Consider the following 14941-nt stretch of genomic DNA (forward strand, 5'->3'; position numbering starts at 1 on the left):
CAAGGTTGGGGTAAAATTAATACAGGCAAAGGGCTGAGAAAACAGCCTGGCACTTACGGGCTGGCAGCTCAATGCCCCTGCCTCCTGCAAGCCAGCATGGGACCCAGGGCCTTACACGTGCTGGGCAAGTGCTCAACCGAGGCACACGCCAGCCCAGGAGCAGTGGCTCCAAATAATGAAAAAGGGAAATCTTATTCCTCCCCACGGCAGCTCCTGGGCAGCCTCGCAGGCTGCAGGGTGTGTGCAGTAATGGCACCCCTCAGGTGGCCTGTGAGTACACGGGAACCATGTCGGAGGGGAGGAGCAGGTCGGCATACTCACTTGAGTGACAGACACTTGACCAGGATCCTCTGTCCGAAGTGCTCTCGGGGTGGCTCCGGGTGGCTACAGCGTTCTACAGCCTCATCCTGCCAAGAGCCAGGTGGGAACCTGGGATACGTCCTCCAGGAAGGCCCCGGAATGCCTGGCCTGGAACCAGCACTACGCTCAGCCTGACACGACTTCCCTCAGTGCCTTGCTTCTGAGCCTCTGCACTGCTGTTCCCTGCCTGCACCACCCTTCCCTCCCTCCTCCTCGTCTGGCTAAGGTCTGCCTGTTACTCAGGCCAGGCTAGCTGGTGCTTCTCCAGGAAGCCTTCCCTGCCCCTTGACCCTAGGCAGGCACCATGGGCCCTGGCTGGGGCAGTGTGAGGGATGACAATGGGTACTTTACCCCATTCAGGTTATGTAAAGGGTCCCTTCTCCACGAGACCATGAACTCCGAGGGCAGGGACGGCTTTATCTTATTTGTGGCAATGTCCCCAGTGTCAACCACACAGCGGGCACACAAAGGTGTTTTATATATATATAAAATTGCAGGGCTGGGGATACAGCTCAGTTGGTAGAGTGCTCGCCTCGCAAGCACAAAGTCCTGGGTTCGATCCCCAGCATCGCCAAAAAAAAAAAAAAAAAAAAAATTGCAGATAGTCCCTGAATTATAATAGTTCGATTTGTAATTCTTTTACAGTACTGGGGACTGACCCCAGGGATGCTCTATCCCTGAGCCCCATCCTTAGCCCTTTTCATTTTTTATTTTGAGAAAGGGTCTTGCTAAGTTGAGGCTGGCCTTGAACTTGCGATCCTCCTACCTCAGTCTCCCGAGCCATTGGGATTACAGGCATGCGCCACCAATCCTTAATTTTTGGCTTGAAGATGGTACAGAAGCGTACCCGTATAATCATGCTGACTTTCGCTTTTGGTACAAGCTCTATGCCTTCCATGAGATGCGCAGCACTTTATTACAAACTCGGCTCTGTGTCAGATGGTTTTGCCCCACAGTAGGCTGATGTAAGTATTCCGAGCACATAGAAAGTAGGCGAGGCTCAGCGAAGGCGTTTGGAGGGGAGGTTATTGAATGCATTTTCTACTTACTGTATTTTTAACTTACAATAGGTTTATTGGGCTGTAATCTCATAGTTAAGTAGATGAGCATCTGTATACTTTAGTAACCTGATAAGCACTGATAAATACAGGAGTATACAGTAAGCACTCAATAGCTTAATAAAGAACACAGGTATATGCAGTAGGTGCTAAATAAATGTTGGTTGGATAAATATAGGCATACATGGTAGGTGCTCAATACGTATTGGTCGATTATAGAGAGAAGTATACAGCAGGCATACAATTAGTATTGGCTGAATCAATGCACACTGGATAAATACCGGATGTCTCATAGGTGTGCAGTAAATGCTATCGACCAAAGGTAGTGCATGCAGTAGGCCCCCAGTACGCGCTGGCTGGATGGTACACAGGGACGCATGTCAGTGGGACGAGCCTGGCCTGGGGCGCATGGTGAGGCCACGGGCACCCACCTCATCAGGCGCCGGGTAGAGGGTGAGCAGGGCGCGCGGCCGGTTCTGCCGCCGCTGGGCTTCGTTGCGCCGGTCCACGTCCTCGGGGGCCGCCCTCTCCAGCAGCGAGGGCAGCAGTGAGTCAGCGGCCAGGTTCCTCAGGTCGAAGATGCCAGAGGCACCGCTGCTTCGAGGGGTGTCCTCTGGGGAGCCAGAGCAGCGCCGGGAGTCATCCTGCCAGAACACACAAGCACTGAGCACCAGCTGGATACGCCAGCTGTGGTGGAACTGTCCTGTGTAGGCACATATATCCTATACTAGGTATAGGATAGCTAGCTGGGGGACAGCAGGGTGGGGTCGCCACTACGAGGCTCACGCGGGGGGCTTTGCCAACCCTGCCTCTGGACACTTCAGGAAAGACTTCTGTCCAGGGACACCCTCCCTTCTACCATGGTTGGGGAGGCTACTCCTGTCTCCCATTCCCCCTTCAGTGAACTCTGGCCAATCAGGACACACCCACCCGCCCCTGTGATTGGCTCCAACGTAAGGACATGCCTGGATGGACCAATGAGAGCCCTCCCTGGGACTCTGCTCACTGTTGCCAGGTGAGGACCCTTCCCACACTCTGCCTGACTCGGGTTCCAGCTCAGCTCTGAGATGGTGAGCCTCTGACCCTGTCGCTAAAGGCCTCGGTCTCCCCACCTACATCTACCGATAACGACAGTGCAAACAACACTCCCGGTGCTTGGAGTAACCACCACGGGGTGCCAAGAGCACACTGGTGTGACGCAGGTGCTCAGGATCCTAGCTAGCACGCCTTAGTCTCCTCCTGCAGAATGGGTGTGAAAGTTTCCCGATCCACTGAATAAAAGATCCTTTAAGTAGACACTCTGCACTCAATAAACGCTTCTCAGCCATAACTTTTCACTCATGGGGCTGATACTTGTGGGGCCCACTGGGGTTCGAGGTTGACAGGGTCATCTCCTGAGACTACACACATGCCCTGCAGGGACCCTGGCCAGGGGTGTCCTCACCGAGTCCTCGGGGCCCGACCTCTCGTCCCCAGAGGTGTCCTGCTCGAAGACCTGGCGGGCGAGGCCCTTCTGCCGCTCTCGCTGCGTCTCCGTGGTGATGGGACTGTACGCGGCACTCAGGTGCTGGTACCTAGCAGGAGGTGGGGCTGGGCAGGTGGCAGGGCTCAGGGCTCCCGGGACACTGATGAGCCAGGCGAGGGCCACGTGGGGCCTGCAAGGCCATTGCCCTCCTGGCCCTGCCTTAGAAGTCCAGTCGCCCTTGCCGAGAGTGGGCAGATCAACAGGAGCACTGGCTGCAGACAATGGCTCCGCTCTTCTGGGCTCAGACCCAGAATCCTGACCCTCCACCCGCTACCTAACTACCCCCAAGTGAGACCAACCTTCTGCACACGATGACCCAGTCCTCCGTGTACATCTCCACAGCAGCCCTCGCCTGGGGATCCAGTTTTCTACAGCAAGATAAAACCAGGATGAACAGAGACACGGCCAGTGTGACTCCTTCCAATGGCCCAGGAGACGAGGATGGTCTGTCTGCCCACTTCAGAGATGAGGAGATGGAGGCTCAGAGCCGGAGGGTGACTGGTCTAAGGTCACAGAGCAGAGCAGGAGTTGCACCTGGGGCTGCTGGGACCTGGAGCCTGCTAGGAGAGGGCGGCGGACGGGGCAGGGGGGCAGGGGGCAGAACACACCCATCCTGGGGGACGCCAGGCTCTGTGGTCCGGCATTCCCGGGGCTGCCGCTGCAGCTCCAAGTCATCGCATGGAAATTCCACCAGGTCCCTGAGGGGCCCCGGCTCTGCGTCTGGTGGCCGGCTCAGGAGCACATCCTCGAAGTCCAGGGGCTCAACCACCTCCGTCAGGGGGACCTGGGTCAGTACAAAGTGGCCACGACTTGGGTCAGAGCAAGGCAGCCACTTCCCCGCAGGCTGGGGGTGGTGCAGTAAGAGGCAGAGGTGGGCTCAGCCAACCGGGGACTGGAATAGGAGGATGGTGGGAGCCACAGAGGGTGTTGGAGCGACAGAGGGCCCACAGCAAACAATGACCTCAGACTTTCCATCCCGGCAGGACTGGCCCTGCCCCCCCACTTCAGGGGCTCCAGGAAGGAAATCACACCCTGGTGTCTGAGCGGGGAAAGAATCTAATGGTGGAAGGAATGGAAGGGGCAATTCCTCAGGCCTCGGCCCAAGATGGCCCCACCCTTCCCCACTGCAGGAGGAAGCAAGCTGCTCCCACTGTGTGGGTGGCCCTGGGGGTGCGGGGACCTCCCAGGACCCCCCAAGAGGCTCCCCAGCCCAGAGTTCCTTCTCTGTGCTGCCACTGCCCAGGAGCTAGGGGACGGGGCTGGGGGAGCAGCCCAAGGGCCAGGGCAGTGCTGGGGGTCCCACTCACCCCCAGGGAGCTGCCACCGCGACGGCTGGAGTGCGGAGAGCCGCTGCGTTCCCGGGACACCTGCTTCCGCACCTCGGAGGCCACCGTCCTGGGAGGACAGAAAGGGGGCTCTGAGGGACAGGGAAACTCAGGTGGGGGCCTGAAACCCAGGCTTCGGGCTCAGACTCACCCTAAGCGGAAGAACCCGGGCCAGGGCGGCAGCCCACAGGCTGCTGGGGAGCAGAGGCCTTGTGTGGCCTCCCTCCTCCCTGCGGGGACCGCAGGGCCATCAGCCTGAAGAAGCCCCACTGTTCCTGCCTCTGCTCCCTCCCCTGGGAGCTCCCGCCCTCCCCGGGGCCCCCACACCTGCCAGTCCTCTCTGCCGGTCTAGGGCACGCACCTTACCCCACCCGGGCCACAGGGCCTCGGCCAATCACTCCCACCCAAGCCGTTTACCCACTGGTAGCTGCTCTGACCTCACGGGGCTGTGGTGCAGGGCAGAGGCCCAGCACTCAGTGACCAGGACACACACATGCTCTCAGGGAGTCTGAGATGCAGCTGCCACTGTGGGGGCCAGCAAGACCCCCAGGCCCGAGAAGGGAAAGTTCTTTTTTTTTTTTTTTCCCAGTAATGGACTTAAACCCAGAGGCTCTCCACACTGAGCCACATCCCAGCCCTTCTTATTTATTATTTTGAGACAGGGTCTCCCGAACTTCCCAGGCTGGTCTCAAATTTACAATCCTCCTGCCTCAGCCTCCTGAGTGCCTGGGATTACAGCTCGTGCCACCGCACGCACCTGACACAGAGAACTTTTACACACCCGAGCACCCAGGTCAGCACGTGGCGGCCTGTACCTGAGGCGGTCTTTGAAGTCAGGAGGGCATGCGTGACTGCAGGGCAGGAATTTGGGGCAGATCCAGTGAGACACGGATCACCCAGCCCTCCATGCCTTCAGCTGAGCTTGGAAGGACAGTGGAGGGGGAGAGAGCCACGTGGTTACCCGGGGAAGAGTATGCAGGACGCTGGGAGCAGCGAGTGCAAAAGCCCTGTGGCTGCACTCTGCACCTGAGCAGGGGACGTCCCTAAGGCTGTCGTGAAGGCAGAGCTTGGGCTGTGCGCTCTCACAGATGGCCCGACTCCAGGGCCCACATGCACTAGGCACTCAATAAAGTCTCTGTGATGGAAGGAGTAAAATCCTCGGTCTTCCTCCTGGTCCCACTTGCCCAAATCTGCTGATTTAGGAAAAAAGAATGGGTTCTTTTAACTATGTGACTCTGGGCAGGTGGGACTCTCTCTGGAACGCTCTTTCTCACTCACTGCTGTGTGTGCGCGCGTGCGTGTGTGGCTCAGGATGGAACTCAGTCCTCACACGTGTGCTGTTCTCCCCAGCCACGCTCCCAGCCTCAGTCCCTCTTAACATCAAGAGGCCGAAACCTGGAGTGTTCAGACCCCAATCCCTTTTGCTTCCTACTTTCTGTGACCCTTAGAAATCCCCATGATAAAAAATTGTGCCCCAAGCTGTGTCGTGACACATGGCTGTCATCCCTGCAGCTCTGGAGGCTGAGGCAGGAGGATCGCAAGTTCCAGGCCAGCCTCACAACTTAGTGAGGCCCTAAGCAACTTAGCAAGACCCTGCCTCAAAAGAAAAAATAGGAAGGGCTGGGGGATGTGGCTCAGAGGTTAAATGACCCGTGGTCAATCCCCCCCACCAAAAAATTGTGCCCCCAACCACACACCCCACGGCCCGTAGCCCATCCATATAGATGACAGTGTAGGGTGGACCTGGCAAGACCATCAGGACAGGGAGGGGAGGCGGGAGACTGAGCCCGCGGGAGACTGAGCCCACGGGGACCTTGGCCCTATGTGGTAGCCTCTGAATTCAAATCTGTGTGGATGAAACAGAACTTGGCTGTGACCTGATGTGTTGGTGGGCTCCAGGCGAGGGCTCAGCCTCACTCTTCGGTCTCTATATTCTGTCCACCGTTTCTGTCAACAGCCCCAGAATCTTGCTTCTGCTGGCTGCGGGGTGAAGGAGCTTTTCAGAAATGCGAGGCGTTCAAAGTCAGGGCCGGGTTCAGCTTGGCCAGCAGGCGCGAGGCCCTGGGTTCCAGCCACGGAGCAGCAAAGAAATGGAGCTCCGTGCTCAGTGGGGAGCGCTCCTCCAAACCGTGGGCGCGCAGGGCCTGGGGGTGAGTATTAACAATGCCAGGCCAGGGCATGGGGCTGTGCTCAAGTCCCAGCTGTTCTGCAGCTGTTTCCCTGGAGGAGACGGAGAGGGAGGGACACCCTCCAGCCTCACTTCCCCCGGGCCTGGGAGAGAGCTGTGGTCTACAGAGCGGCTCTGCGTGTGGCACTGGCCAAGCAGGGATGAGCGCTGTGGTTTGGATATAGGGTGAGCGTGTCCCTCCAGGGTTCACGTGTTGAGATTTGATCCCCCTTATGAGGGTAGAAAGGCTGTTCAGCACCTATAATCCCAGTTACTTGGGGGGCTCGGGCCAGAGGATCACAAGCACAAGGCCAGCCTCAGCCCTGTGGCAAGACCCTGTCTCAAAATAAATAATAAAAAGGGCTAGAGATTGAGCTCAGTGGTAAAACAATCCTGGGTTCAATCCCCAGTACTAAATAAATAGGTAGAAAATCAATCCAACTATGGCGTTTAGAGGTTGGGCCTTTGGGAGGTGATTAGGTGAGGTCATCACTGTCAAAGTCGGTGTGAGTCAAATAAACCTCTTTTCTTTATAAAGGTACCTGACCTCAGTCACTTTGTTAAGGTACATGAAACAGACTAATACAATGAGTAACTGTTCCGCTTCTGGGTTCAGGAGTGTCTACCTTATGGAGCTGTTCTAAGCACTGGGCATGGAACATGGCACATAGTAAGTGCTCAATTGAGGCTTGCTGTCATCCTGTGGTACTCAAACACAATCCTGGGGAAATGAGTTTTCTGGCTGTATTTCCTCCATAGTATTAGGGATTGAACCCAGGGCCTCAGGCATGCTAGGCACTTGCTCTACCACTGAGCTACATCCCCAGCCCTTTTTTTATTTTATTTCCTTTTGAAACACAGTCTTGCTAAGTTCCCCAGGCTGACCATGAACTTGTGATACTCCTGCCTCAGCCTCCCTAGTCACTGGGATTATGGGTGTGCACCACCCTGCCTGTCCTCTGGCTCTGTTTTCACACCAAAGTCAACTGAAACTCAGAAGGGGCTTGTGACCCACCCAAGGCGCACAGCCCAACTTGGAAGGGTCCAGAATGGACCTCTGCTTGGTGAGAGGTCAAAGTCTGGGCTTTTCGCTCTGGAAGTTCTGCTGCTCCACAATCCAGGGAGCAGGGCCAAGGACAGGGGGCTCCAGTGCCACTGCTTGCTGTCCCCACCCTCCAAGCATCAGCATTGTCTCAAGGAGTGGCGCATCCCCGGGTCTGCCCTGGTGACCACGCGTCCCCCTTCGTGCCCAGGTGGGGCTCCTGCATGCTGCGCAGCCACATCACACCCCTCCCGGCAAGGACAGCCCGACCTCGCCCAGGATCCACACCTAAGAAAAGTCCCTAATTCCTCTTTTTCTCACCCCCACGCTAGCCCTGCTTCAGATGCCCTCAAGAAGGCACATTTCAAAACAGAAAGCTAAATATTAAGCTGAATTTAGTGGGTTTTCCCAGGAAATAACTGGATAAACTGAAATGGGAGAAAGAGTTACAACTATGGACCTCATCCCGGGGCAGGACAGATCAACTAAGGTCTACCCTTATAGGGAAGGAGGATACTAAAGGCAGAAACAAGAACAGTAGAAACCTTAGGCACTGTGTTTCCACAAGTGCAAAAACCAAGAAAAGAAAACAAATCCAAATAAAATCATATAAACCCTCAATTGACAGAAAATTTTAAAGACAAATAATATAAGTATCAGTGAGGAAATGAGCAAACAGAACCCTCACCCACTATGATCCACAGCTGAATACAACAACACATCTGAAATGATCATCTGTAATAATTAAAATGCTATCATTGTCGAGCGAGACCGAAGATTGCCCAATCCAGTTGGGTGCAGTAGCACACGCCTGTAGCCCACCTACTTAGAAGGCTGAGGCAGGAGGATAGCGAGTTTAAGGTCAGCCTGGGCAACTTGGCAAGACCCTTTGCAAAACAAAATAAAAAGGACTGGGGATGTAGCTCAGTGGTAGAGCACCCCTCCAGTACTGCAAAAAGATGATTAAAAAAAAAAAAAAAAAAGATACCCCAATCCAGCAATTCTGTTCCAAGGTAGAGATACTCAGGAGGAAACACATGGCCAGGAATGTTTATGGCAGCCCTGATCATGAAAGTCTCAAAGGAAAAATGACTCACATATTCACTAACTGGAGACAGGGAGAACACAAACGGCTAACAGTATAAACAGGAAAATAGTATGCAGCAATGAAAAAGAACAGCAATGAGACTTCCAAAATGAGCACCAAGTGAAAGCCGTGTCCAGACTCAACACCCCACTGTTTGTTCATATGACATTCGAAAACAGGCAAAACTAAGTCACAGCAGACAGGGGACCATAATGCCAGGGACAGGAGCCATCCGCATAAGGGTTGCTATGCAGCCATTGGGTGCACGTCAGGAGGGGCTACTGGAGTTGGAGGGTCTGCATCTTTGACCCACACGGCCTTTCCCCTGCCATTTGCTTTATAATTATTCCTGAAACTTTGTCCTTTTCTATGTGGATGTCAAATGTCACTATTTTTAAAAATTTTTTGAGTTGTGGAAGGACCTTTATTTTTTTTTATTTTTTATTTTTTGCGGTGCTGGGCATTGAACCCAGGGGCTTGTGCTCGTGAGGCAAGCACTCGACCAACTGAGCTATATCCCCAACCCAGGACCTTTATTTTTTTAATTTACTCATTTGTGGTGCTGAGGATCGAACCCAATGCCTCCCAAAAGCTAGGCAAGGGCTCTGCCATTAAGTTATAGCTCCAGTCACAAATGCCACTATTTTTAAAGAGGTAAAATAATAATAGTAATAATACAGTTACATGCCACATGTCAACATTTGAATGACAGACTGCACGGTTCAAATACAGCTGAAAAATCCCTGACCCTGGTGTTTTTATTATACCTTTTCTATGTTCAGATACACCAACACCCGTGTGACAACGACCCGCAGTTACGTGCCCTTCAAGCAGCGGGTGACGCAAGGCAGCCTATGCGTGGAGCAGCTGCACCAGACTGGTGTAAATGTCCTCTACGATGCTGGCATGACGAAATTGGCGGTCCATGAATCTTTCAGCAGTATGTGACATAAGTCTTTCTTCTTCTTTTTTTTTTTTCTCGTGGGACTGGGAATTGAACCCAGGGTCTTACACGTGAGAGGCAAGCACTCTACCATCAAGTTACATCTCCAGTCCCTTATTAAAATTTTTAAAATTTTGAGACAGTCTTGCTAAATTGTCCAAGCTAACCTCAAATTTGCAATCCTCCTGCCTCAGTTCCCCAGGCAGCTGGGATCACAGGCATGTGCCACTGAACCATTATTTCTTCAAAGAAATGTAAACTGTCCCCATAAGACAAGAGAGGCTCAGAAAGAACATGCTACACTCAGAGAAGCTGCGGAAGAAGCTCAGCAAGCATGCTCCCGGCAGATGAAGACAGGAAGGGATGTGGCTTCAGGGCCACACAGTCCAGGACCTTTCACTTTGAGTTTCAGTTTCAACAGTCACACCTGAGCTCATGAGATACAGTGACAATTTAACAAGTGACCAGGTGCATAACAAGCATTAACAGTTATCAGCACTGTATACTGTTTGACTTAAAGAGGTACAAGTTTACAAAAGAACCAATCATACTGCATCATGCAGCAGCCTCTGTCATGTTAACTACATTCCCAAATGTGTTAATTTTAGTAGTCTCCCCCTAAAAAACACTTATTCTTTCTTTCTTTTCCTTTTTGTGTGTGTGTGCTGGCAACTGAGCCCAGAGCCTCATGCATGGTAAGCATACCCTTTACCACTGAGCTACACCCCCAAACTGCAAAACCTTTTTTTCAAAAGCACCTGTAGATGCACACATGTAATCCAGTTACTAGGGAGGCTGAGGCATAAGGATCAAAAGTTCAAGTTCAACCTGGGCAACTTAGCAAGATCCTATCTCAAAATAAAATTTTAAAAAGGGTCGGAGATGTAGCTCAGGGGTGAGCACTTGTCTGGCATGCCTGAGGCCCCGAGTTCAATCCACGGAATGGAAAAGAAAAAGAAAAGAAAGAATCTGTTCATTAGGAAACTGGAGAACTACCTAATATTTGGGTTAATCTGGTATTTGTGCACAACTGAATGAATGGATGAACACAGGTCCAGGTCGGAACATAAAAGACACCTGGGTGCACACTAGGCTGCTCTAGAAGCCTTGGGCCACTGGCTCACAGTTCAGGAAGCCCTCAGGATCCTTCTCTGTTCTTACCCTGGTTTCTACAGCCTCATTCCCCAGCACAGGACCCGAGACCCCGCTTTCTCAGGTGGTGGAAGCTAAGACTCAAGAATATAGGGACTGAGATGTAAAGAAACAGACAGTAAATAACATCCCCAGGCTCAGAGAAATCAAGAGTGAAACAGACAATTCAGAGGCAAATAATGGCAGATCATAAAAACTGCCCAACCATCATGCCCCACATACTAGATTACATCCCTCCTCTGTTCAAAACTGAGTAGCTCCTATCTCACTGGAGGTAAAAGTCAAAGTCCTCTCCACAGAAAGATCTGAAAGATCTCCTGCTACTGTCCCCTTGGCCCTGGCCTTTACACTTGCCCACCTCTCTTGTCCTACACGTGGGCCTGGACCTCACTAGCCTCCAGGTCTTTGCTGAAACCACCTGCTCTGCTCATCCAGGCCTTCCTAACACACCTCAGGTAAACAGCCCCCACCCACCGGCCCCCCTCCCTGTCGCACATCCTCATGGCACCGAAGAACTCCCACATTAGCCACCTTATCATGCTTTTCCTCTGTCTCCCCCACTATATTTACCCCCAAGAGCAAGGTCTTTTCTTGAGCCCATCAGGGTGGGACCCACAGGATAGCTCTTTGACCCGAGGGTATCAGGGCAGATCCCCCATGGAGAGGATACCTGAACAGCTTCTGAACCCACCCTAGCAGCAAAGGCCCTAGTTGTCAGCGCGAGAGTCTGCCATCCCCACCCAGGCTCAGACTCTCACTATCCTCGGGGCCACGGAAATGGATCCCCCAGCGCCAGGCGCCTGCCCCCTCCCCGTCTGCCCACCAGCTGGTTCTGTCCCCAGCCCCCACTCTGTCCATTCAATAGCCCATCATCCGTCCCCAGCGCGTCCAGACGGTGCTGGGAGAGCCTGAAGCAGGAGGTAGGGGGTTGTCCACAGCTGTCCCCTGCTTCCCCCTCCTCCCCAGACAGCTGGGCACTGGACCCTGGGGCGGGGGAAGGGCTAGGGAAACTTCTCGAGGTGTTCCGAAGGCCGCCAGAGCACCCTCCCTGTTTCCTGTCCCAAACTAGACAACAAGCATGGGACAAAAGCCCCTCCACCCCAAGCCCGCGGCGCGGGGCCGACAAGCTGCCCGCAGACCCAGAGCCCGCGCGGAGCGCACAGGATCCGCGCAGCGCGCGCCGCCGCCTCCAGGGAGCCCCCCGGACACGCCCCCGCGACCTCCCGCTCGGAGGAGCGAGACCTCCGCCGCCACCGCGCTGCCCGCTCCCGCGCGACCCTCGGCCGGGACCCCGCCGCGCTCCGCCTCCCGGGGTCCCCAGCCGGCGGGAGGAAGGGCTTGGGGGTCCCCGGCGGGGCGGAAGGGGCTGAGCTAGGCGCGCCGGGGAAGGGGCGGGCCGCCGGGGCCGCGGGGTCCCCGCCGCGCTACCTGTTGATCTTGTGCGCGAAGGCGCGGCGCTCGGCGGCCGCCATGGCGCCCGGTGCTCCGCCGCCGCCGCCGCCGCGCGCTCGCCCCAGCGCTCCGCCGCCGCCGCAGGTTCTGGGCGGCCGGGCCGGACGGGGCGGGGCGGGGCGGGCGCTGGGGGCGGGGCCGGGGCGGGCGGGGGCGGGGCCTCCAAGCCGGCCGCTCCCTGCGTTCCTCCCCGGCCGGCAGGGGCCACTTCCCAGGCGCGCCCGGGCCGCGGGGAAATGGAGACAAGCAGCGCAGCCGGGGAGTGGGGCGCGAGGGCGGAGGCCGGGCGTGTCCCGACGCCGGGGACGGCCTCTCCGCGCTCCGACTCCCGCGGGAAAGCACCACGCACGCTCACGCGTCTGCTGACCCCGAGCGGACACGCGTGGCGGCGGCGGCGGCTCGCACCGTGGAGCCACAGTGGCGCGGGTGTTCGGGCGTCTGCCCCGAGGGGCGCACGGCCCGCAGGCGGGAGTGGGGGCCAAGAGGTGGGGGCTTTGCGGGGCTCCGGTGCCGGGAGACGCACTCCAGCGTCTGGCAGTAAGATCTGAGGCGCCTCCGTTCACCGGAAGGAAGCTGTGGGGACGCCTTGGTTAACTTGTGGCCTCAAATCTCTCCCACGGCCCCTCTCCTAGCGGCGCTGCTGCAGATTAGAAGATGCTCCAGCCCTTGCTCATCTCTGGATGTGCCAACCCTTTAACCACCTCCGTGCCTTTGCATGGGCAGATCATCCAGTCCTCCTGAATAGTCAACCCTTCCAGCGTGGTCGCAGGATGTCCCAGGGAGGAGTGTGTGTGTGTGGTATAACATTGTTTATACGTACACATGTGTATACATACTTACATAACATGTATGTATTTGGTGGGTGGGTGGTGCTGGGGACTGAACCCAGGGTCTCCCACATGCTAGGCAAATGATCTATCACTGAGCTATACCCCCAGCCCTCCTAGAAAGAATTTAAAACTGAATAACATAGGAAACGGTTCTGCCTCCCGGCATTTGGGTGTACTAATCTCTTTCCCACGTACGGATGCTGGCATTACCTCCCAACTACGGTTGAGGATGTGGAGGCCCAGAGTGACAGAGGGAGTTGCTCCAACTGCTGCGTGAATCAGTATCACTGTCTGAGGAGCCAGCCCCCCAGGAAGAGGCCTGAATGGTGGAGGATCCACTAAACTCTGCCACTTAGGCCCAGGATTCTGTCCTGATGAGTGAGGCCACATCAGGGCTGCTCCCAGGCTGGCACCTGATGTGTGCACACAGGTGGCAGCAGCCCACACACCTGCCCTGAGTGGTCCAGCCACTTTGGCCCGGGTGATGTAACCACCCAGAACTCCCAGCCGGGCCCCACCCAGTGTCACCCTACAGTCTAAAGCTAAAGCCCCTGCCTCACCCCTCAGACTGCTGGAGCCAAGCGGGGTAGGAAACATGGAGGTGGCAGAGATTTACCGCTTCCTCTTCTCCCCTCTGCCTGGTTTGTTGTCCCATTGTATCTGGTCTCCCCTCCCCCACTTGCCTCCTGCAGTTTGTTCCCCCTTCACTGACCAGAAAGAGCCTGGGAACACACAAGCCATGTCATGTCCCTCTTCTGTGCAGAACCCTCCATGGCTCTCACCTCACTTGAGATAAAATCCCAAGTCCTCCCACAGCCTCAAGGCCCTGCCTGATCTGTCCCTGTCACCTCTCTACCCTAATCTCCTCCCTTTTTGTCCTTCAATCATTCCACTCCAGCTGCCCATCTGTTCCCTATTCCGCTGAACTCCAGGACACAACTCCAAGGACCTTTCCACATGCTGACTCCTTTCCCGTGTACAAGTGCTGTGTGATCTGTAATGCCAGCAGATGAAGAAACCAAGGCAAACCCAGAGAAGGGACTGGCCCTATTTGCCTAGTGAATCTATGTCAAATCCTTGATTTGGACCCAGGGAGCCTGACCCCAAAGCAGTTACTTTTAAAGACTCGCAGAGTCCCAATCCAGACCTGGCTGTGTGACCTAGGATAAATTTTTCAACCTCTCTGAGCTTCAGTTTTCTCATCTGCTCCATGAAGGCTCCTGGTAGGTCAAAGCATGAGGCACAGGCATCAAGAGGTGGATTGGGCCCTGGAGCATCTATTCCCTGTGAAAACCTGTGGGGGCAATGAGCCCAGGGACACCCAGCACTGCCTTGGTGAAAAAGTGGCTTCAAAGATGCCCCTAAACAGAGGACCTACCCCAGCTGCCTGGAGCCAGCGCCTGCCCTGATTGGTGCCTGCCAGACCTGATTGGCAAGGCTGTTGTTCTCTAGGGCACAACCAGGCCTGACTCAGATGGGTGGGGCTGGGGGTAACCCCAGCAGCTGCTCAAACAGGGGACTTTGGCCTCCTCTGGCTACCGTTGCAGAAAACACACTGGGGGTGTCAGACAGAAGCTGGCAGGCCAGGGAGGAGGCGACTGCAGTGGTCCAGGTAGGCTAACTGGGCTGGAAAGGAGGGGCTGGCGAGTGCTTAGACCCAGCAGATTGACTTGCTGGCAAATCCCATGTCCTTGTGAGAGTGAGGAGAGCTGAAGACCATCTCCCTTCGTCCACACCACACTCCAATGCTGTTCCCTCTTCCTGGAACACTGTTCCACCCAGTCTTCATTTGCTTGCCCCTTTTTCATCCCTGAAATCTCAGCTTGGACACTGTTGTCCCCCACAGCTGCCTGTGATCCCCCTCTTAATCCCCCATCCTACTGTGTCTCAGTGGCTGAATTTTTCATCTCTTCGGGGTCTCCAGCACCTGGCATGTGGTCGGTGCTTCATTAATATCTATTTCTGTCGTCTCTCCTATTTTCCTGATGTCCTACTCAGTG

At 55.3% G+C, this 14941-nt stretch overlaps 1 protein-coding gene across 7 annotated transcripts in view; it reads right to left on the reverse strand.

Moving 5' to 3' along the window:
• Window positions 1–14941, reverse strand: part of DOCK6 (dedicator of cytokinesis 6) — a 51173-nt gene that overhangs the window by 32754 nt on the left and 3478 nt on the right. For 6 of the 7 annotated variants that reach the window (XM_079114648.1, XM_079114647.1, XM_079114646.1 and 3 more), the window contains exons 1-7: window positions 12088–12238; window positions 4251–4338; window positions 3552–3727; window positions 3243–3311; window positions 2863–2992; window positions 1850–2062; window positions 322–407 (exon numbers count right to left, since the gene is read on the reverse strand). In XM_079114648.1, the coding sequence (XP_078970774.1) occupies window positions 322–407; window positions 1850–2062; window positions 2863–2992; window positions 3243–3311; window positions 3552–3727; window positions 4251–4338; window positions 12088–12131 (806 nt within the window). In that variant the 5' untranslated portion in view covers window positions 12132–12238. Of the gene's footprint in view, window positions 1–321; window positions 408–1849; window positions 2063–2862; window positions 3009–3242; window positions 3312–3551; window positions 3728–4250; window positions 4339–12087; window positions 12239–14941 lie in introns of those variants that run through there. The other variant, XM_079114649.1, reaches the window with a different exon arrangement.

This window comes from Sciurus vulgaris (assembly GCF_902686455.1).
Source record: "Sciurus vulgaris genome assembly, chromosome: 16".
Taxonomy (NCBI): Eukaryota; Metazoa; Chordata; class Mammalia; order Rodentia; family Sciuridae; genus Sciurus; species Sciurus vulgaris.